Source organism: Bidens hawaiensis, unplaced genomic scaffold (assembly GCF_021521415.1).
Source record: "Bidens hawaiensis isolate Kalapana, Puna unplaced genomic scaffold, B.hawaiensis_p1.1 tig00059160_1, whole genome shotgun sequence".
Lineage (NCBI taxonomy): Eukaryota > Viridiplantae > Streptophyta > Magnoliopsida > Asterales > Asteraceae > Bidens > Bidens hawaiensis.
Window position 1 is genome coordinate 2,865 of NW_027500665.1, and position 23,533 is coordinate 26,397.

The 23,533-nt window shown below is 35.1% G+C and overlaps 2 protein-coding genes across 2 annotated transcripts; both read right to left on the bottom strand.

Moving 5' to 3' along the window:
* Positions 1 to 3,305: 3,305 nt before the first annotated feature.
* LOC143602559 (F-box/LRR-repeat protein 17-like) lies at positions 3,306 to 7,937 on the bottom strand. Its single transcript, XM_077079621.1, has 10 exons — positions 7,336 to 7,937; positions 6,762 to 6,863; positions 5,918 to 6,062; positions 5,633 to 5,817; positions 4,672 to 4,776; positions 4,489 to 4,586; positions 4,179 to 4,387; positions 4,039 to 4,105; positions 3,865 to 3,950; positions 3,306 to 3,407 (listed from the first exon to the last, which is right to left on the bottom strand). The coding sequence occupies exons 1-10, from the start codon at positions 7,899 to 7,901 to the stop codon at positions 3,306 to 3,308; spliced, it is 1,665 nt and encodes a 554-aa protein (XP_076935736.1). The 5' UTR covers positions 7,902 to 7,937.
* A 3,006-nt stretch (positions 7,938 to 10,943) lies between these two features.
* Positions 10,944 to 16,362, bottom strand: LOC143602556 (glutathione reductase, chloroplastic-like). Its single transcript, XM_077079618.1, has 10 exons — positions 15,945 to 16,362; positions 14,139 to 14,364; positions 13,072 to 13,350; positions 12,703 to 12,879; positions 12,545 to 12,598; positions 12,294 to 12,442; positions 12,156 to 12,219; positions 11,843 to 12,013; positions 11,629 to 11,763; positions 10,944 to 11,019 (listed from the first exon to the last, which is right to left on the bottom strand). The coding sequence occupies exons 1-10, from the start codon at positions 16,343 to 16,345 to the stop codon at positions 10,978 to 10,980; spliced, it is 1,698 nt and encodes a 565-aa protein (XP_076935733.1). The 5' UTR covers positions 16,346 to 16,362; the 3' UTR covers positions 10,944 to 10,977.
* Between the last annotated feature and the right edge of the window lie 7,171 nt (positions 16,363 to 23,533).

Genomic DNA, 23,533 nt, shown 5'->3' on the forward strand with positions numbered 1-23,533 from the left:
TAAATAAATGTAAATATTATTATAAAAAACTTTCCATTTTTCTTGAAAATTCAATAACTAAACAATATCCTATTAATTATTTTAATTATCACGAAATTATTGTCAACACTTTAGCATCATTACCTTATTTAACAATAAATTCATTAGATAATTTTTTTTCAATTTTATACATTAATATTAACATTTACACCTAATTAAAAATTGTTCAAATATAAAAGATGGAAATTTTTTATTTTCTATTTAGTTTATTATTTTTTTTTTAATTTGGCCGGAATAATTTATACGAATCGGTAATTCTTGACATTTTCCTAATTAAAAATTGGTCAGATATAAAAGATGTAAAGTTTATTGAGATCGAAAAATATTAAAACTAAAAAAGAGTGATCAAATTCGGTTCTTAAAAACAAAAATAAATTAATGTATAAATGATTGGAATGTATCAGTAAAATTAAAGATGATGAATATTTTAAAATAAATAAGTAATTATAGTATATATCTATGATTTTTTTAATGTAAATTTTGAAATAAGTAATACAACACATATCAAATTAGTTAAATAAATTAATGAGTTTTTTAATACAAAACTTATTAACTTTCGAGTATAATCAAAAGTAAATTATTTAAAATTTCCAGCTACATTAAATTTGTCATTTATGTTAATTAAAATTTGGTCAAATATAAAAGATAGAAAGTTTGTTGAGGTTGAATACTACTAAAAACTACAAAAGATTGTTGCAATAGTAGTCAGCTTTGAATTTTTAAAACAGAAATAAATAATTGTAAATATTATTATAAAAAAACGTTTCATTTTTTTAGAAGTTCAATAACTAATTGTTAAAAATTTCAAGATAAGATTCAAAAATTTTAACACAGAAAATAAATATTGTTGTTCATATAAAAATGAATTAATTTACATGAATTGTCTAAGCTACATAAAATAAAAAATGATAGAAAATTAACAACTAAAATACATTTGTAATGACCAAAACAAACATAATCAACCTAATCTCTATCAAATACTTTTTCCATGCAATTAGCCAATCTACCAAGTTGGACGACCATAAATTGAAATTACTAAAAATAAATTAATGTTAGATACACTAAACTATTAAAAAAATTACTAAGAATTATCAATGGATGTAATCGAAATAATTATCATAATAATTTCGTTAAGGAAATAAATCAACAATATTTTCGCATATCACAAAACCTTTAACATGTCTATTGAATCTTGGAAGGAGCAGGTGGAACTTTGGTGACATAGTCCTACCATGGTTAGAGTTTGGTCTCCAAATGGTCCTTATACTATAAATATGTATAGAGGGAACTCTCAACATATAAAAATAAAACTGTAAATATGAATTTCAAGAAATCTTACATCAATCAGGACACACATTTGGTGGCCAGGTCATACCATGGCTCGAGCTAGTCTTTGAATGGTCGTCAAACTTTATGATCTGACCTACTTAAGTAGCAGCAAGACGTGTGCAACATATAAGATGAAGTGCAAATGATACCAACAATTCAAATAATTAAGTTTCATTCAAGGTACACCAACAATAAGAACAAAAGAAATATATTTAAGTAGAACTGACAATACGGAAATTTTAAAATGAATCATTTACCTAACCAGTTTGCATACATCTAATTCCCAAGCTAACATGCTTGCATAACAACCAAAAGACCAAATAAGGACAACATAATTAAATTAATATGTGAATTTCACTTACAAACAATAACAAACGATAGAAATTTTAATACAAAGTCGTAGTTATAAGTTATAACAGCTTCAGAAGAGTGAAAAGGATGATATAAACAAAGGAATATTGAATACCAAATTTATAGAAATGACGAAGTATAAGATGAGGTCAAATAAGTAGTGGAAATTTGAAATTTTAAAAATTGGACATCTAATACTTGAGGGTTTGACAATAGTTATTACACGGTTTTTATTTTTAGATGATTTAGATTTAAAGTAAATTCATTTAGTAAGGATATGAATTAATTATGTTGTTAGTTTTGATCTAAATTTGAATATTAAAATTGAACATTCATTGTGTTAGCTTCGGTTTAAGTTTGAAATTTAAATTTGAATATTAAAATTGTCGGTTTTAGCTAAAAATTAGTTTATAGATTATTTAAATATCTTAGTATGTGAACTAATTGTGGGTTATTGATTAATTTAATTAATTTTTGAATTATTTAATTTTTAAGAAAATCCTAAAAGTGATTGTTATATATGGAAACAATAGAGTTTGTTCAATAAAACTCAATTGTTTTAATATATATATAGATTGTTCACACTTCCTTCCTCAATCTTTCACATTGATGAATACATTAATCTCACTATATAGGCTCCACCAATTATAAATGTGTTTGTTTGTGTCCATAAATACATTCATTTTTTTAATGAACACACACAAATATAAAATCTCGTTCAGTAAACATTCACAAACCATTTGTGAACACGTTATTTCTTGATTAACAAACATGAAAAAAGCCTTGTTCGTGTTTGATAAGTTTGCTTATAGCCCTAGTTTTTAGAATATTCATAATAGAGGTGCACAAAAAAGTTGGGGGTCTGGACCCGACCCGAAACCGGTTTCCTACCTGCGGGTAGGACCATGTATAGGATATCTCCCCGGAGCCATACCCAAAACTAGAACCGGCCCAAAACCAGAACCAAAAATACCCGGTCAAACCCGAAAAACCGAAGGAACCAGTCAAAACCATGTCAAATACTCGACTATACCCAGAATTGTTTCCTACCCGAATCCGATTTAAGTTTTGTTAACCATACCCAGTACCGGTTCCAAATTTATAAAATACCCGATTTGTGAAAGTCTGATTCATACCATTAAAAAAACCAGAGTTTTAAAAGCATATAAAATATAAGCAAAATTAAGAAAAAGATACAAAAGTTACATTATTATGGGCAATTTCAAACTTGCCTAAAGTTATAAACCATCCAACAACATACTATATTTTTATTGTAATTGTGAAGTAAACAAAGGTTTTTTAGCTTGCAAACAGCCAGCATCACAACAGTTGATTTGGAGAAATGATGGAAGTATATAACATACATTTATCCACCCAGGAATGTTAATCTACTGCATAGTTCAGGTTTTACAGCAAACAATCTACATCTCCTTATTCAACCACCACCGTGCACCTTCGCTTTCGAATCTTCCAACTGGTTTTGTCATAATCAGGCATCTACACCACAAACAAATAAAACATTTAGGTTTATATAAAATATATGAAGGTTAAGACTGATTATTTAATTATTGGTTTTGTTTTGTAGATTACGGTTGACTGAACAAAAATGGAATTCCGACTCTCTTTGAACCGTCAGCCATCCTTTTACGAGAATAATGACTCTCTGAAGAAGCAGAATCATCGGAAACCTGACACCAAATTCACATTAATTTTAACTCAAAATAATATAAAAAATTGATGTAATACATAAAAGTATATATTGATACAATTTCTGTTTAAAGTGTGCTCATATAATGTATATATGTGTGCGCTCTCAGAGAACAAAAGTGAAATTGCACTAATTTTGACGTTATTTTACTAATTTCGTGAAAATAACATTAAAAGTGGCGGAAAGTGAATCAGACATCATGTGGTGGCATTGATAGCCGAAAGACAAGAAGGCATGCACTAATCAGCGCTACTATCGAGCCGGGGGTCTCACCAAAAGCAGCCTCTCTATTCCTACAGGGTTGAGGTAAGGTTGTCTACATCTTACCGTCCTCAAACCCTACCATAGCTTTACTATTGGTAGGATTTACTAAATACGATGATGATGACAAAATATAATTTGAAAGCTAAAAATGAATCACATAGAGATTAGTTTACCTGAGTTTGAACTGCTTGGATTAACACATCTTCACAACCAACAGCATGCACGTGTTCCAGCTTCGAGCACTGAAGAACTAATTTTTCTGAAATTAAGCGATGAAAATTAAACTCAGATTATCCACCTATATAATTATACTAGTATCATGTTGGTCAGGATGTCTGAAAATGTACCTGGAACTAAATTTTTGCACAAGTTCAGATTCAGATCATTTAGATTTGGGCAGCTTAAATACAAGGACTGCAAAAATCAAATAATCAGAATAATTAATATGTAAAATAATAATAATAATAATAAAAGCTTCAGATCTTACATCAAGGCCGGAGCAGCCCCAAAGGCTTAGCTTTTTCAACCGGGCATGTTTAATAAACAACTTCTGTTGCATAAGATGTAATTTGCTATTTGGTGATATTTCTACTTCTGAATTATTTTTCTCGTATTGTGTGTCCGAATCACATATTGTCATCCCACAGTCAATGAGTTCCAATAGAGGTAATTGTGCGGTTGCAAACTGGATGCCACCTGATGATTGATTGATAACAAAAGCAAATGTTAAGTGTCATCAACTTAAAAAAATACACTTATCATACAGTAGGTTTAAAATTATGGATTTAAAAAATTACTTGATGTAATGTTGGGACATAGGGCAACAAGGAGTCTTGTAAGAGTCTCGGGGAATACATTGCATATAATCCCAAGACCACTGTCACTTATGCTAGACCTGCAATTCATGAAAACACATTTAATGAATGTATGATCATAAAATAAGAAATTGCTCATGATATATGCAAATATATACAGCTTACCCGCTGAGATCGAGTAGTTCTAGATTTGAGTAGCATTTGGAAATTGCTGCAACTGATGCATCTGTTATTTCTGATCCAAGTACGAGTGATAGCATGCGCAAGCCCCTACAATGCAATCAATAGGGCATGTGTTTATGAAAAACATTCAAGCATTCCATAAAACTCTTTTGTTACAGATGTAATGTAAGTAGAGCTGTTAAAAAAACTCGCAGCTCACTCAAAAAAAAGCATGTTTATAAGCAAGCCAAGCCCAAGCCAGCAGCAGCTAATCTGGTCAGCTGCACAACTCATTTTGGGGCGCTCAAAATAAACCCCAATTTTGAAATGGGGTGTGTGTAAATAATATTTAAGATATATTGAAACACAGGTGCCTAAAAAACGTTCTAAAAAACAAAAATAATACGTATCATACCATAAATTCTCCAACTAATTAGAAATTTGCATTATATGTATGCTAAAAATTTGATTTTTGTCTTTCTATCAATATGTGTAAAAAATATAAAAAAAATTAATAAACATAGAAAAAAAGTTTGCCAGTTTAATGGTTCGCAATGATTATTCCATTCTACTCGTCTAAGAGCATAAACGAGTCAAGCCAGCTCGTGAGCCACTCAAGATCAACTTGTTAAAAGCTCTAATCAAGCCAAGCCAACATCAAACAGGCTTGAGCCTCAAAAAAGCGTGTATAACAAACAAGCTCAAGCTGGCTCGCAAGCCTACACATTGCGATAAAAATAATTAATCAATATACATTATGTTACATATAAAAATTATAATTAAAAAATATATAAAAAATTTCTAAAAATGTATTAGATTAATTAAATAATAGTGAACATGCCCAGACCAAGCTCAAGCTTGAAAAACTAATCATGAGCCAAGCTTGAGCTTAGTTGAGCTCAGGCTCAGCTCATTTACATCTCTATTTCAGACACATATACAACAAAAGTGCCACTTGGGATACCTTAAATTTGCAGCAGTGAGAGAAAGCACAACAGAATGAGAAAGTTGAAGAGAAGCAATGTGAATGTTTTGTAACTTGGGGCAGGTTCTTCCAAGACCATCCATCATTGAAGTAAGATCAGTGCTATCATTCTCTTGACGGGTAAAATCAAGGGATATCTCATTCAAATTAGGGACATTGAAAACCTAATCAAGATAAAATGAGTGTAAGCATAAGCACCAAACATGATTACAAGGTAATTGAATAGCCATCAGGGAACATAATAAAAACTTTAAGGATGTGTACCATCTTTGAAAGTGAATGAAGATCTGAAAGCCAGAGAGTGGAGAGTGTGTTGGAGCAGAGAACAAAAGATCCAAGGCTAGCACACCCATCCATTTTAAGAGTTGTGAGACAACGTTTGTCAGCAACAAAACGTCCCAATTCATCCCTGTAAAGGCAAATTCAAATTTAGAGGCAGATAATAGTTTCCATCAATTAACTTATGGCAAGCTAAAATGTTGTATTCATCAACTGAAGATGAAATTATGTACCAAATTCAGCCCTAAAATCATACGTATTTACAAAATCACATTAACTGCAGACAGATTTATTTGCTGCCTATCAATTACAAACTATAAATAATTATTAGGATTGTGAGGGCTAACAAATAAAATCTAGTTACAACAACTAATGTTTATTATGAGCCAGAAAAGATTAAATCTTTTAACAATGTGACCATGCATTTTAAATTGCAGCTCAACTCCATCACAGCAAGCTCATTTAAATAATTAAGCCACACAAACTAAAAGTTTAGAATACATTGTGTTAAATCGATATTAAAATAAATTGCCTAATATATATTTAAAAACCATGTACATTGGTCTGGCAAAGACATAAGTTAAATGAAGTGCTTAAGAGTTCCAAAACTAGATTGCAATGCAGATAAATTTCAATCGAAATTCATATCAAATCATCAACATTCAAGCATTATTTCAGCATATTAAAGGTAACACCATATATATCCAGAAACCAAAATGCAATGCAGATAGATTTCTATCCAAATTCATATCACATAATCAACATTCAAGCAATCAAGCATTTGTTCACTATAACAAACATAAGATCATGTATAAGTTAGTAAAGATACCCTGTAATCCGATTGACTGAGCCTTCAACCATAACAATCTCCATAGATTCAAGATTGGGGCAAGCAAAAGCAATGCAGGCCAGCATAGTTGAATCCATATCACTGCAAACAAAACACACCATTTAACAAAATAATTAGTACAAATTCTCCATTTAATGCCAACAGAGATGCACAAACCAGTTTTAACCTCTAAACTGGTTCGCTTTAGTCAACAAAAGTCAAAACCAGTTTATCATCAGTTTCGGTTCAAGTTGTACCCAATTACTTGACTGGTTTACGATCGGTTTCTGATCAGTTTTAGCCAGTTTTAGTTTAATTAACCAGTTTCAGTAGAGAAAATTACAAAACAGTACTGAACATACGTTATCAATCGGTTCCAAACCAGTTTCTACATAATCGGTTTCAAACCAGTTCAGCTAACCAGTTTATTTTCCAACCTCTAGTACCAATTGTTCACTCTTATAATTAATTAATTAATCAATTATCATTTTACTTTAAAATCATCGTTGACCGGTCAATGTAAGTCAAAATAAAAGTCAAAACCCTAGATCTGTAAATCTGAAACAATCCAAACCTCTCCATAATAAGTTTCAGTCTACCAAGCTTCACACACTTCTGCAACACCGATCCAACAAACCCGACCCGACTCCCCTTCGGAACCCTAACCCTAACCTCCTCAGCCGCCTTCCAAACCATCTTACTCACATCTCTCCATCCCGTACACACCTTCGCCGCCGATAACAAATCCACCGGCGGCAGCCTCCTCATCACCTCCCACACACAACTCACCGGCAACTTACCAGATCCAAAATCCACCTCCACGTCATCCGCCACGTCATCGTCAGATTCCGTACCCTCGGTTACATCGATGTCATCGAAGGATAACGCGCGGCGTAAATTAGAGCCTGGCTGGTGGTTACGCTGTTTAACCTGAATCGGTTCAGATAACGGCGTTATAACGGTAGTAACGGAAGGTGAAACGGAATCGGTTAACGGTAGGTGACAGACGTGGCCTTTTTTGGGTTGGCCGCAACGGCCGCAGTTGTAGTTGCCGCGGCGTTTGCCTTTTTTGGAGAACATGGAGTCTGGGAAGGTGGTGGTGGTTGGTGGGACTGGGTGAGGTAGGTGGTGGTAGTGCATTGTTATTGTTTGGGTTAGGGTTTTGGATTATAGAGAGAGAGAATAATAATGTGTGTGTGATGGGTGAGAGTGAATAATAATAATAATAATATTATTATTATGAAGGGTGGTGGCGCGGGAGATGGTGAAAGTGTTGGCGCCTTGGGTTTAAAAATTTGGAGGAGCGTGATTTGGTTTACAGTGGAGTGTTGGAGTGTAGACTTGTTAAAACTTAAAGCACGTGATGTGGTGTGATGTTTTTTTTTTTTCCTTTTTTTCAGTTTGTCGTAATTCCTGTTTTGCCCTTGGAGCGTCTAAAAGTGTAGCTATAAAAATCTATATATTTATATGTATTTAACTAGTGTTTTACCCGGCGGAGCATGTCGGTGAAACTCGGACATTGGTAAAACTCAAGTATTGAGCGGTCGGTTTTAGTTGCATGTGTTATTGTACCAGACATAAAATAAAAAAGGTTATAAAATTGAGGTGGGCAGTGTACTAATGGGGTGGCGCTGGTCGGTAAAACCCGAGCATTTAGACGGTGAGTATGCGCAAATTCGGCCGGTTTTCCGTCGCGTTCGTTGCGAAACCGAAACTAAAAAATATACAATATCGACATTCAGTCGGTATTATGTTCGTTAGTCGTTACAGTATCGAAACTAAAACAAAACGCGACGATTCTACGTGAATTAGATCGGTTTTCCGTCACTTTCATTACAGTATCGGAATTAAAGTAAAACAACGTATCTTAATTTATTAACATCAAACTGTTATAAATATAATTATCAAACTTAAAAAATATATATATATAATACTTGGTCCAATGACACATCACCAAACGGACCAATCATCTTTCAAGGTCATCAAACTTCTCTTTATATATATATATATATATATATATATATATATATATATGGTAAGCATCCTAAGAGAACTCTTTGCAAATTGAGAACTTTGAGAACCATTTTGAACCTCTAAAACACCTTTAAAAAAATATAAAACAAAAAATAATAAAAATTTTTAAAAAATAAAAAAACCAAAGTTCTTATATTTCATTCCGGGTTCATTAAAAAAATAAAAAAAACGTCGTATTATACACATATATGATTCTATTTAATTTTTAGTTACGTAATATACACATATGTACAGTATCATGTATATTAAATTATACACATGTGTACAAAAAAAACATGTAAATTTACATATATATATATTATATATATATATGTTTGTATAATTTAGCTAAATCGAGTTTGTTTTTTTTTTTGTTTTATGAAACCGGGATGATAAGATAAGAACTTTGATTTTTTTTTACTTTTTTGATTTTTGTGTTTTTTTTTTATTTTATGATTTTTTTTATTTTTAAGTTTTTTATGATCTAAAATGGTTCTCATAGTTCTCAATTTCAAAAAGGTTCTCTCATGATCCTGATTCTATATATATATATATATATATATAATATCTCAATTATATACGTCAATCAGTTGTTGGTGGAGTAGTAAAAAATAGACTTCGTGTTTCATTTGATGTAATACTCATGTTCAATTCATGCCCCTATCATTTAGTTTCGACGGAAGCGGGTGATGATGGAAGACTAGGTGAATACGCGACGATCGTTGGTTCGATCATTGATCTAAAGCAGGTTTTACCTTACAGTGTTGGCGTGTCTTCGGTTGAGTGTTCACAAATTGTCCTTAGGTGAGGATTTTCCCAGGATTAGAAGGCTAATGCATCCCAATGTGGTAAATTTAACCCGTAGCTTATTTGAAGGATCCGTTTGTCATTCAAAATAAAAAACTAATAACACGTTTACCCTAAATTATCTCTTAACCTAAAATAAATTAAAATGTAATTATTTAACTCTTGTGATTGGAGATTTGTAGTGATGTTATAACCGGCTCGAAATAAATTATTTAATCGATTCAATTATAAATGAACTGGTTTGGTGTCAAATGATCTATTTTGTTCTTACGTTTTTTATTTTCGTAGATGTTGTGACAATAGTATTGTGTTGTGTCCAATGACCTAGCACTTTATTAGCTTATAAGAAACACGTGACGTGATGTGATGTTCCTTTTCTTTGTTTGTCATAATACATGTCTTGCCCTTGGAGCGTGTAAAAGTGTACATACAAAAGTATATATTTGTGACAGGAGATTTGTAGTAGTGATGTTAAAATAAAGATTAGCCCCAACTCAGCTTCTTTTTAGGGAGATGCTATTCATATACCCACCAAGGTTTTAGAAAGGGTGTGTGTAAAAGAGAAATTATATGTAAAAAGGGTATAAATAGCAAAAAGGGTGTTTGAATAGACAATGGTTTTTTTTTAAGGCCGATTTAATTAAAAACCAAATAAGAGACTACTTTCAAGAGACAAGTAAACCAAACAAAAGAAGATAAACAAAACTAAAAAAACAACCCAACCGAACCACTAATTAACGGGTTTGGCTCCAAATCAGTTGTTTTTAAATTGACTCGGGTACAAATAAAGTAAATTGACTTTCCGCCTTCTATCATTATTTCCACCAAGCTCCGGTGGGAAGCCTAATGAGTTTATAATAAACTGATGAAGATTGTATATAAGATGATTTTTCGGGTTGAAATAAAAAACGGCGAAAACCTATCAGCAACCTAACCACAAAAATAGTCCATGAACATAACACGCATCAGCTATAGCTTTAATCACGAATCATAATAAATACATGGGTATGTACTAGTTTCAACCAATAAATGAGTCCAAAACGAGTCACTAAAAGTAATAACATCGTGAAATATAGTTGACCTTCATCAGTAGATCTTGGAATATGACCATGCCTCTTCATGTCAACAAAAACATCTCAGCTCACATATAAGGCTCTCACCTGTAGGAGTTTGTGCTTAACCAATTACCTATTGCGAATTTAATCATGGAAATGACGATGTAAGCTGTAAGCATATGAATTGTATACATTCAAGAACACAATGACGATTTAAATTAGAGGTGGCAAGATGAGCCCAACAGGGTAACGGCTCGAAACAGGTTTTGGTTAAAATGTAAACTGTTTATTACCTTATAAGCATTGGCGCATTGCAATGCAATTAGCTGGCTCGTCTCTTGTTAAACTCCTGCAGCTGCTTTAGCCTCAGAATCTGTCTTACCCTGAAAATTTTTTCATTTTCAATAAGGCACAATAAATATAAATTTGTCACGATAGAGGCTAGGGGTGTGCAAGGTTCGGTTCGGTACTTCGGTTAATAACCAATATCAAACTTGAGCTAAAATTTTGCTTGAAAATACATGAAATGAAGGTATAAATATATGAAACCGAGATATTAGTACATGAAATAGAGATATAAATACATGAAAATGATAGTATTATACTATTAATACATATAATACATGAAATAGAGGAAAAAGGGCTTGAAAATATGAAAAAAAACGAAGAGTTCGGTCGGTGCGGTTCGGTTAATTCGGTTCAGTTTCGTCGGTTTTCAGTTAGGTTTTAGTTAACTATTCGGTTATTGCTTTCCCCTAACAGAGGCGGGTTCAGATAAAATCAGGTAACTGTCTGGTAAAAAGGGCTTGGTGGAAAACACTTTCTGACCAAATTACTTTATAAATGAAACGGTTAGCCGTTAGCGTGTCAAGTATGATTTTAAAAACTATATTATCTCAGTAATAATACAATGCTTTGAGCAACAAAATGTCCTCTTAGGTCATTTAATCTATATTTTCTTAAAAGTCAGAAAGCATCGATATATATCATACCCCAGATGAAGAATTTCTAATTTTCCTTGTAGGTGTCCTCATGGTGACAAATTCCTCTGCTGATGTAGGATGAACACCGACAGTTGAGTCAAACTGCGCCTTGGTCAACCCAGCTTTAATAGCAACAGCAAATCCCTAAAAAAATTGTATCATAAATGTGGCCATAAATAAAATTAAACAATAACGCAAACAGAAGACGTAAATTGTAACCAACCTGAACAATTTCTGCAGAATCTTCACCACACATGTGTAACCCAACCACTTGGTTCGTTTTTGCAGACACTACAAGTTTCATGAAAACTCTATCTGGAAGGCCCGATAAAGTAGCTTTTAAAGGCCTAAAGTTTGCTGTATAAACATCGATGTCACCATATTCTTCTATTGCCTGCAATTTACGTATGAGTTATGTATTTGCTAACAAAATATTAAAGTCAGGTAAAATTCGACCGTTAACTAAAAATGGGCCGTCGTTCTGGTTGTGTTTTATCTCTTAACAGGTCAAATAAGTCAAATATAATGAGTGTCACCTGTTGCTCATTAAGACCGACTTGACCGATTGGTGGTTGAGAGAATACTGCCGAAGGTATAGCGCTGCAAAACAATAAAATAGTCAGCCACGAGGCACATATTCTATACGATCGGTCAAGTTAAAAGTAAAAAATTACCTAAAATCGGGTTTTGTGGGTTCATTTGCAAAAAGGGTTTTGGCTAATGCGCCGCCTTCCATCAAAGCAACAGGAGTCAGATTCATTCGATCAGTGACATCTCCAACTGCCCAAATAGATGGAATCGATGAACGCGAATATTCATCAACCTATCCGTCATCAAAGATATGAGTTAAGAAATAATATGAAAAATTACTCACAGACATAATTATATTTATACAGACCACAAAAGGTCAAAAAAATAAACATACCAGTATTGCTCCATTTTTGTCCAGTTTCACACCAACAGTCTCCAATCCCAAATTCTGCAATATTAAACGAAGACAAAATTACAAAAAAACGTAGTTTCAAGATGCAACAAGCAATACAACGGTTATTTGTTTCATATTTTACTTGAAAAAAGAAGTACCTTTGTGTTGGGCTTGCGTCCTGTGGCAAACATGACATGTGAGAAGCCGTCAATTGTTCCTTTATTAGTTTTTAAGGATAAGGACCCATCTGCAGATTTGATAACTGCTTGCGGCGATTCCTCCGTGTGGAACTCAATCCCTTTTAATGACATCTGTTCTGCTACAAAGTCTCTAATCTGTTTAGGTCAAAAGGTTAGTTTTTTAAACACAATAGCTCTCATAAACTACATGATAATTATATTATTGAGAGGCCAACTTTCATTTGCATTTATGCAAGAATATTGGTTTGTAATGAAAAACCAAATATGTAAGTTTGAAAAATCGACTCTCTCTTATATACCATATAAGTCTTGTTTGAAATTTCTCACCTCTTCATCAAACCCACGTAAAACCTGCTTTTGACGAATAAATACATGTACATCACTTTGCAAACCGTTAAAAATACCAGCAAACTCAAGCGCAATATAACCACCACCAACGATTGCAATTTTTGTAGGTTTTGATGGCAAATCAAGGGCAGCATCCGAATCTATCACGTATTCTTTTCCAGGAATATCTGGAATGAATGGGCGTCCACCAACCGAAACTAAAATGTTTCTTGCAGTGTAGAGTTTCCCATCAACATCCACTGTGTGTGGGTCCACAATCTGCTTTCAAAATTATAAAAAATAAACGTTAAATAACTGTCTCTTCAAACAAAATGAAGTTTTAGAATATATTGATTTTTATCTACATTCTTTTGTGAATTAAACAATAATATAGTGAATGTGGTTTTTGTTGCACAACATAATCAGTACTCATTTTACAAAAATGTAACTTTGTTTAAATGACACAGAGAAATTAAAGTAAAAAATTAAGAAAATTCAGGTTTCTTCCATTAAAAAAAACAAGATGCTTTCATATTTGTGTCGTTTTTGTCGTCGTACTTTTTTACATTTAAGGCATTCAAAAGATGGGATTGTAAGCTGTTCAGATCATTTTGTAACCGGTCAAAAAAGATATATTTTTATAAAAAAATGTTAAATTTATACACAATGTAAATTTTCATATAGAAAAATTAAATTACTGGTTACAATATGACCCAAATGGTACATAAAGACATCTGTCAATGCCCCAAATGCAAAAAAAAAAAACAATAAAAGAATAGAAAAGAAAAGGGTGCAGCGACTAAAATGACACAAACATTTAAGCAGCTTGGTATTTTTTGAAGTACAAACCTAAGATTTTTGTCTCAAAATCAATCTCATTAAAGTCAAAACAGTCAACAGGTGATCTTTTCATTCACCATTTTTGCAAAACTCTGAAAATATGAAGCTCAAGCTTTTACAATTTACAACCGCTGAGGCCATTGTTGTCCAATTTCAACGTTCTTCAAAACATAGTCACTAAAACAAAAAAGACAATTAATGCAAAAAAGGAAAAAAGGAAACATAACCTTTCCTCGTCCTTCTATCAATTTGACACCTGCATTATTCAAAATGTTTTTGTAGATTCCAGTCAGACGTTGTAGCTCAGCATTCTTATTAGCCATTAAAGTGCTCCAATCATGCGTCGGTTCTGAGTTGTATGACCATCCAAAACCAAGGCTCTCCTCAAATTCATGAGAATATTTAGATGCATATACAAGCAGTTTCTTTGGTACACATCCACGAAGCACACATCTTCAATCCAAATATTAGGTTATCATCAGATTAACATATTCACACCACCATAAATAAAAACAAAGCATCCATTCTATCAATATGTAGTCAAATTCACCATAAATGTAATAGTCACTTGTAGGGCTGTAAACGAATTGAATGTTCGGAAAACTGTTACTGAACTGTTCGGCTGGAAGTACGTTTATGTTTATTCATTTAGGGGGTGTTTGGGGTTCCTTATTTCAGCCTCCTTATAACTTATTGCCATAAGTCATAAGTTACAAAAGTGTAACTTATGATTTATTCCCCTCACAGCTTTTAACTTATCCAAACACCTTATAACTTTTCGGAAAAGTTAAGACATAGTAGGGTAAAATAAGAAATCCCAAACACCCCCTTGAACGAACATGAACAAAGAATTTTGTTTGATTAACTAAATGAACGAACACTAACAGAGGCCATGATCGTTCAATTATGTGCATGAGCGTTAGATAATGTGTCCGTTTATGTCCGTTAATGTTTGTTCATCAAAGGTTTTATTATCTTTAATGCATTTTCTAATTTTATCATAAGAGATTTAAGAAAAATCATTAGCTAGAAAACAAAAATATACATGAGTATTATGTGAATAGTTTATATGTAAACTAACATATGAATATAAATGTTAAAAACACTGACACAAATTGGTAGACAAACCAAACTGCTGACACTAGCCATTCTCGGTTACCCAAATAAAAAAAACATTGTTTGTGTTCATTTGTGTTCGTGAACCGTTCACGAATAAGTTCATTTCCTTAATGGACGAACACAAACAAGAAATTCCGCTCGGGTAGGTGCCTGTGAATAGTTCGCTTGTCCAATAAAAGCTTAGCAAACATATATAGGGGTGTAAATGAGCCGAGTTGAACCCGAGCTTGACTAGGCTCGAGTTCGGTTCGTTTTGAGCTCTTTTTCCAAAGCTTGAGCTTGAAGTAGTTTTTTCAAGCTCAGTCTCAACTCTCAAGTCTCGACTCATTTGTTACTTATTAATTAACTTATATACGTTTTAAATTACTTTTATCTATTTTAAGGGGAAAAAAAACCTTAAACAAGCCTAAGCTCAGCTTCAGCTCGTGCAGTAGATTAAACGAGCTCAACCTCCGCTCATGCTAGGCTATGCAGTGTGAAATTAATACACAAGTGCAGAAGAGGTGAAACTTAATATTACACAAGACTGGTCAAGGCACTATAACAAAGCGAGCTTTATTTGAGGCTTAGGTTCGGCTCGAGCTCAAAAAAGCTAGCTCACAAGCGGCTTAATCGTTTGCACACCTACATACAAACATGAACAAGAACCGGTTGTCCGGTTCGGTTCAATTCATTTACAGCCCTAGTCACACGAATCACGTTGTTTCTAAGCTTCATTAACCTAACAAATCCAGTATCATTTCACGTCTATTTAAATATCACCAATTCCATACCATAACAACCCTAACTGTAATAATAATAACAATAAGTCAATAATAATACCTAACTATAATTCAATTCATAATTAAACAATAATAATAATAACACCTAACTGTAATTCAATTCATAATTAAACAATAATAATAATAACTTACGTTCCACCAACACCACCAGTAGTCTCAGACGATATAGTCGCAAACGGCAGCTCACAAACAGCAACCGAGGCGCCAAAGTTAGCCGCGAACCGCGAAGCCCTAACACCGCCACTACCGGCGCCGATAGTAAACAAGTCGAAGTCATAGGTTCTCGGTTCGGCGCCGTTAGCCGACTCGGCTCTGGTGACGAACCGGCGCGACTTAATCGCGGCTTGCCGGCTGCTACTGGATAGAAACCCTAGGGCTTTTGTTGAGAGATTGAAGGTTGTTGAAGGTAATTGAGGTGTGGTTATGAATGGTGAACGGTTGAGTATTGAGAACTTGTGGTTGCGTAGTAAGGTTTGGAGAGTTGAAGATGAGAGAGTGGTTGTGAGCTTTGGTGTGGTGATTGATGTTGCCATTGTTGGTCCGTACAAGTTTTGCTGCTAATGGTTGTGAAACTTGTAGATGACAAGTTTTATTTGTAGTCTATGATCCTCAAATAGTCAATTTTTTATCATCATTTTCCAAACTTTAGCTGTGGTTTCGTAAAAATACCTACCTATAAAAACTCGTCACGTGTCATGATGTTTGGTCTTTCGATGAAACACTAAGTTGTTTATTGTTCGACGGAATTTTTTCCTGATGTAATACTTCATTTTCTACATCTAACATCCTAAACCTCCTCCATCTTCATCTTTTGTATTTCTCCACGTAATCAAGCAAATCCGTATATAATCTCTCTCATATAGAGTGGTTGTGAGTTTTGGTGTGGTGATGGATGTCGCCATTGTTGGTGCGTAATGGTTGTAGATGACAGGTTTTAATTGAAGCCTATAGTATTATCGGTTGAGTAGTTAAGTAGTGTGTATAATTTAGTTAATTGATACACGAAGCTAAAGATCGGGAACGGGCTCGTTTATTAAATGAGTTTTGGTGTAAGTTTGGTTTGATTCAAACGGTTAACGAAATGACTTCGGGTACCTTAAGAGTGATTCGGCTTGATTACACGTCTATCATCGAGCAAGGTACTTAAATGTGCTAAAGTTAGGCTCGAGTTCGGCTATAGAGTGTGGAATTAATAAAGAGAAGTCCATAATACTAAGAACTTAAAAATACACTAGGCTCAATTAGGGGTGCAAACGAGTCGAGCTACTCGAGATCGGCTCGTGAAAAGCTCGGCCGAGCCAAGCTTAAATGAGCTCGAGCCTAAAAGAAAGCTCGTTTAATAAACGAGCCCGAGCTTCACTTATCGAGCTCGAGCCAGCTCGCGAGCCTAAACGGGCCTGTCATTTATATATTTTTTAAACTATATATATTAATAGATACATATATATTTAATAATTATTAATTTATATATATAATTTTATGAAAAAAATTAACTAAATAACATATTATTTTATATAAAAAGTTATTATGAAAATAAATATACATATATAAAAAATTAATTAATAAATATTAAACGAGCCGAGCTCGGTCTTTATAAATAAAGATCAGAACGAGCCGAGCTCGAGCCTGGTCGAGCTCGGGCTCGGCTCGTTTGCACCCCTAGGCTCGTTAAGGTTTGGTGAGTATAGACGATCTTCCCATATAAGACTCGAGCTTGAACTCGATAACTAAACAACCCTTATTTGAGGCTTGGGCTCGACTCGTTCTGATTTTATCAATCTAATCTCTAGTAACTCACGAGCGGTTCAACTTGTTTGCATCATTATGTGTCATCTCATTCACTCCATCCTTATTTGTGGATGGTCTGGGTGAGATTAAATATGAGTATGTCAACGCCCTCTCTCACCTGCCCATGTATTACCCTTCTTACTCATATAATCTCTCTCATATCATATATGTAAATCCGGGCGAGACACCCTCTCTCTTATTTCCTCCTTCACCATTCAAACCACGCAGTTTTAGAAGTTCCCGATCAATCTCTCTCTCTCTCTCACACACACACACACATACACACAGAAGCTCCTAAACTGATCCATTTGCAATGCTCTTAATCATTTGTAAAAAGGTACTTATACAAGAAAGAAACATGTCAGAAACATGTAATCAAAGGCTTCTTTATTTCAAATAATCAAACTACAAATAGATTCATACGGGTTATAGAAAACAAATGAGGATGAAACCCTAATAATAACAAAAGGATTAAAGGCTACATTGTGACGGTTCTTCCTCTCTTTTGATATGGAAAGCACAACCTTTATAGTCACAAGATCATTCCGAAGTGACTGTTGGAGTAGAAATAATTTAGGAAGAAGACATCCTTTTGCGTGATTGAGAGTTCCGTACTTATTTCTTCGTTAACGTTCTTTTGACAAAAGAAAGTCAAAAAATGCTCACTAAGGCTTCCAAGCTTAAGTGTTAGCATAAAGAGTCCCTCAACTTTCTAAGACTTACAAATCTAGTCAGACATTAACTCATTGGTATTGGCTACTTCCAGCTTCATGCCCAACAACATAACTCCTTTCATGATGTCAACAACGGACCATCATTCCATCATCATGTGTCGAAGCACGAAATGAATCTGACCTGATCCATGACGATGTTTCCACGGATTTTCGAGATGAACGAACCACGTCTTGATCTTCTTCTCCGGTTGCTTGAGACCTGCAATGGTTTTTCGGGGGTGTGGAGGTGACTGCTAAGAAATCCAAAAGATCTCTTCTTTACAGACACAAAAAAGTCGTGGTGGCTCTTATTGAGCATGACCCCTTAATAAGGAGGTGGAGACCTCCTTATATAGAGAGTCTCATGGCCACCATCATGGTACCCTAATAGGCCTAGCCCAGTTAGGGTTACCTCCACAAAACCCCCCCAGCCCAATAACATTGTATTAGTCCATATAATAAAATAAGCCAAACATAATAAATTTAGGGTCGCAAAACCGGGTTTAGTACCATACCCCTACAAGCCCCCCAAGTCCAGCGTTGCTCCTGGGCGCGCAAGCGTCTAGGTGGAGCGCTGGACTTTATGAGGTGTGTTAGGTCATGGGGCGGTTTTTTCCCTTTCCTTCGGCCTTGTCTTTATTGTCTTTGAGTTTTAGGAGGTTTTCCCCATGATGGTGACATGTTGCGGTCCTTGTGATAATGATGGTGCCCTGGCATAAATAAGATATAGCACGCATCATAGTGGCGCGAGGCCTGATAAAAGATGGAGCGCGCATCTTGATAATAATGTAGCATAACTTGCGCGCGAGGCAGCTTATGAGTTATGAGAATAATAAAGCCTGCGCGCGAGGCGACTTACGGATCTATGAGAATAATAAAAACTGCGCGCGAGGCGACTTACGAGCTATAAGAATAATGAAGCTTGCGCGTGAGGCGACTTACGAGCTATAAGAATAATGAAGCTTGCGCGTGAGGCGACTTACGAGCTATAATAATAATGGAGCTTGCGCGAGTTGCGGCTTACGAGCTATGAGAATAATAATGAAGCTTGCGCGAGTTGCGGCTTACGAGCTATGAGAATAATAAAGCTTGCGCGTGAGGCGACTTACGAGCTATAATAATAATAAAGCCTGCGCGCATGGCGACTTACAAGCTATAAGAATAATAAAGCTTGCGCGTGAGGCGACTTACGAGCTATAAGAATAATAAAGCTTACGCGTGAGGCGACTTACGAGCTATAAGAATAATAAAGCTTGCGCGTGAGGCGACTTACGAGCTATAATAATGGAGCTTGCGCGAGTTGCGGCTTACGAGCTATGAGAATAATAATGAAGCTTGCGCGAGTTGCGGCTTACGAGCTATGAGAATAATAAAGCTTGCGCGTGAGGCGACTTACGAGCTATAATAATAATAAAGCCTGCGCGCATGGCGACTTACGAGCTATAAGAATAATAAAGCTTGCGCGTGAGGCGACTTACGAGCTATAATAATAATGGAGCTTGCGCGAGTTGCGGCTTACGAGCTATAATAATAATGGAGCTTGCGCGTGCGCGTAGACTGTGCGTCATGCGACGCGCACAGATGTTGCATGCGCGTGCGCATAGGCTCTGGCTTGTGTTATGCGCCACGCGCAGATGTTGCGTGCGCGTGCGCGTAGACTGTGATATGTGAGAGCATGTGATGCGTAAGCATATGTAATATGCGTGAGCATATGTGATGCGTGAGCATATGTGACGCGTGAGCATATGTGGTGCGTGAGCATGTGATATGCGACTGCGCTCAAGCATCATGGTGGTGTGCATGTTGAACGGAGCGGAGCCGCGTTCGGTCTTGTATTCGGCGCGAAGCCGTATGGGTTTATGAGGATTCCCAACCTTTAAGTTTGGCACTTGGCCTGATGGGTTTATGAGGATTCCCAACATTTAAGTATGGCGCGTAGCCATATGGGATATTATGAGGATTCCCAACCTTTAAGCATGGCGTGTAGCCATATGGGATATTATGAGGATTCCCAACCTTTAAGCATGGCGAGTAGCCATATGGGATATTATGAGGATTCCCAACCTTTAAGTTTGGCGCGTAGCCATATGGGATATTATGAGGATTCCCAACCTTTAAGTTTGGCGCGTAGCCATATGGGATATTATGAGGATTCCCAACCTTTAAGTTTGGCGCGTAGCCATATGGGATATTATGAGGTTTCCACGGGCGCTCACGCATGTCGGCGGAATGGTGACCCGCTGGCGAGCATGCGTGATGGCAGTCTTCTGCGCAAAACCCACATGGTGAAGGTCTTTTGAGCGAAACCCACGTGGTGGTTCCCGCGGCGGCACATGCATGGCTGCGGAGTGAGAATCCGCGGGCGCGCGTACATGGCGGCGGAAGCCTGGTAATTTCTGGATCTGCAATTTAAGAGTTAGATCTGCAATTTTAAACCTAAAATCCAGGTCTGTAATCTAGATCTAGATCTGCAAATCAGATCTAGATAGATATGAAGCTCGGAGCAGATTTAAAACCATCACAGATCCGGTCATTCGAATCAGGCAGTTTCTTTTTGCACAGATCTGGAAGTCTCCTTTAGATCTATGGATCTTTTTGAGCTTTAATATAACAAGCCTTGAAACCTTTTTCTGTAAACTTCCAGATCTGGGTTTTTCCTGGGCGAGATCTGACAGCCGAGACGAAGATCGAATGGTAGTTCGTTGCCGTCCCACGGATGGCGCCAATGTCGAAGCACGAAATGAATCTGACCTGATCCATGACGATGTTTCCACGGATTTTCGAGATGAACGAACCACGTCTTGATCTTCTTCTCCGGTTGCTTGAGACCTGCAATGGTTTTTCGGAGGTGTGGAGGTGACTGCTAAGAAATCCAAAAGATCTCTTCTTTACAGACACAAAAAAGTCGTGGTGGCTCTTATTGAGCATGACCCCTTAATAAGGAGGTGGAGACCTCCTTATATAGAGAGTCTCATGGCTACCATCATGGTACCCTAATGGGCCTAGCCCAGTTAGGGTTACCTCCACAAAACCCCCTCAGCCCAATAACATTGTATTAGTCCATATAATAAAATAAGCCAAACATAATAAATTTAGGGTCGCAAAACCGGGTTTAGTACCATACCCCTACATCATGTAAACAAAAAATGCAAATAATAAGAGCACAATTCTATTAATCACGTGTTTGACTTTGGATTAAATTATGTATAAACAAAATGGGATGTTTTGAACGAGATTAAGTGGTTATGATTTCTCACTAATGTTTATAACCATATCGAACACTGTTATGAGGTATTGACCATGTCATAAAAGCTCTTTTGTTAAATGTATTGTTGTCTGTCTAAACAACATATCAAATCTAAGGACATGGTGTCCATCTACATCTTTGAGGCAAAACAAGGGAGCCTTCAAAGGATAACACACGTATATTCTATGCAAGATTTAATCGTTGAGAGTGACCCAGACGTGAATTGTTGGAGCATCTATGACTCTATGGGTAACGATTTTTATGTAACTAATATTATACGGATATAACCATATGTGATTAACAATTTACTGTTTGTGTTATATTTAACAACCACTCTTAACAAAAAATTGAAAAATATCTGAATTTAAGCTAAGATGAATAATATTTCGATACTTAAAGCGTTGTGTTTGAAATAAAAAATGTAATGAGAAATAATGTTCATAATAAAATATAATGTACAATGGATGGTATAAAGAGAAACATCAAGTTTCTTATTGGGTTTTACTCCCACACTTAAATATAAAATACATATAAGTATTTTTCACTACATGTGTGTAAGTAGTGACTAGCAACTCTATGTTTGTAAAGGTTTATTTGATTAAGTATAGCACTATTGTTAATACTATTTTATGTTTGTTTGACGCGTATATTGTGTTTTCTTGCATGGCAAATTATGATAAATAAGTCTCACTAGTCTCACATATGTAAACATATCATAAGATACTTTTGATATGAAGTTGATTATACCAATGTAATATAGTTGTCTTTTTAAAGTTGGAAAATAAAATGAGAGAAACAATGATGATCATTATAAAAAAAAAATAAAAATTAAAGCTAGTACGATGTGTCACATAGTTATTTTGAAATTATGAACCCAATAAATCAACATAGCAAATAACAATGCATATACGAAACCTCGGACACCGGTATCCACAAAAAATAACTTTTTTTTTCTTTTTTTGATTGGGATAGTTATTTTTTGTCTACGACGGAGTTTATGGTAGCTTGAATCCTTTCAAAATGATTATAGCAAGAATGATAGATCTAGCATACGCTGAGAGGTTGGGTCATTAATTAGTTTTCTTAGCAAAATACATGTGTAGTGTAAAATCTTTTATTTATTCATCATTTACGTACCATTGAGAAAAGAATGTTTGACAGTAATTTAATGATTCCATTAAAATGTCACATCTAAATTAATTGCCATTAAGTGTGTTTAGCAGATTGATTGCATCTGAATTAATCAACAAACATTTTAACATTAAGTTTCAAAACGATGCTCAATGAAAATTCTACCCGCTTTGTCCATTCACAAGTGTTTATAACCCTTGTATGCAACTAATGCACCACCTCATTCACTACTAATCACCGCCACATTGGTATACTCAACACTTACTACTCTGCTTTGTCCATTCAGAAGTGTTTATAACCTTATATGTAATTAATAACTCTCGTATACGTCATACTAATTCAACACTTATTGATACAGAGGTTGTCAAACAACCCATAACATATTGATTAAACATGATACACAAATTGATCATATAATCTTGTTTTTTTTTTCTCTTCTAGATTGTTTTTATATACCATATATAAACTCATTATACGAACCTCCATATATAAATGACTTTTGATATAATGATATAAGAGTTATACCTAGGTTTAAAACCTGACTTAAGTGAATTTCCCTATAGTTATGATTTTCTTTCTTAAAGGTGTTTTTGAATAAGTCAAGTCTAAAACGTCAAATCAAGATAAACAGTTGACATCCCATGTCAAAAAGATTCACTCATATATTGGAGGCAGTTTCGGACTTCCAGAAGACTAATTCAGTGTTGTCTTTTAGACCCAAGTTCGATTCCCATTTGTGTCATTTTGGTAACGAATGACTTGAGCTAGGCCTTGCCTTGCGAGGTTGTTAGTTCGGATCCTGAGCACATCCGGTTTTCGTCCCACCGTGTGTCATACCAGAG

Bases quoted from the DNA above. Each gene is read 5' to 3' on its own strand.
- LOC143602559 (XM_077079621.1), bottom strand. From the start codon at position 7,901: ATGCACTACCACCACCTACCTCACCCAGTCCCACCAACCACCACCACC. The intron at 4,587-4,671 runs GTAAGCTGTATA...CATGAATTGCAG, and splicing joins GAACTACTCGATCTCAGCGG to GTCTAGCATAAGTGACAGTG. The intron at 3,951-4,038 runs GTACATTTTCAG...GCTTAATTTCAG, and splicing joins GTGCAAAAATTTAGTTCCAG to AAAAATTAGTTCTTCAGTGC.
- LOC143602556 (XM_077079618.1), bottom strand. From the start codon at position 16,345: ATGGCAACATCAATCACCACACCAAAGCTCACAACCACTCTCTCATCT. The intron at 12,880-13,071 runs GTGAGAAATTTC...TGACCTAAACAG, and splicing joins TACGTGGGTTTGATGAAGAG to ATTAGAGACTTTGTAGCAGA. The intron at 12,014-12,155 runs GTGACACTCATT...CGTAAATTGCAG, and splicing joins TCGGTCTTAATGAGCAACAG to GCAATAGAAGAATATGGTGA.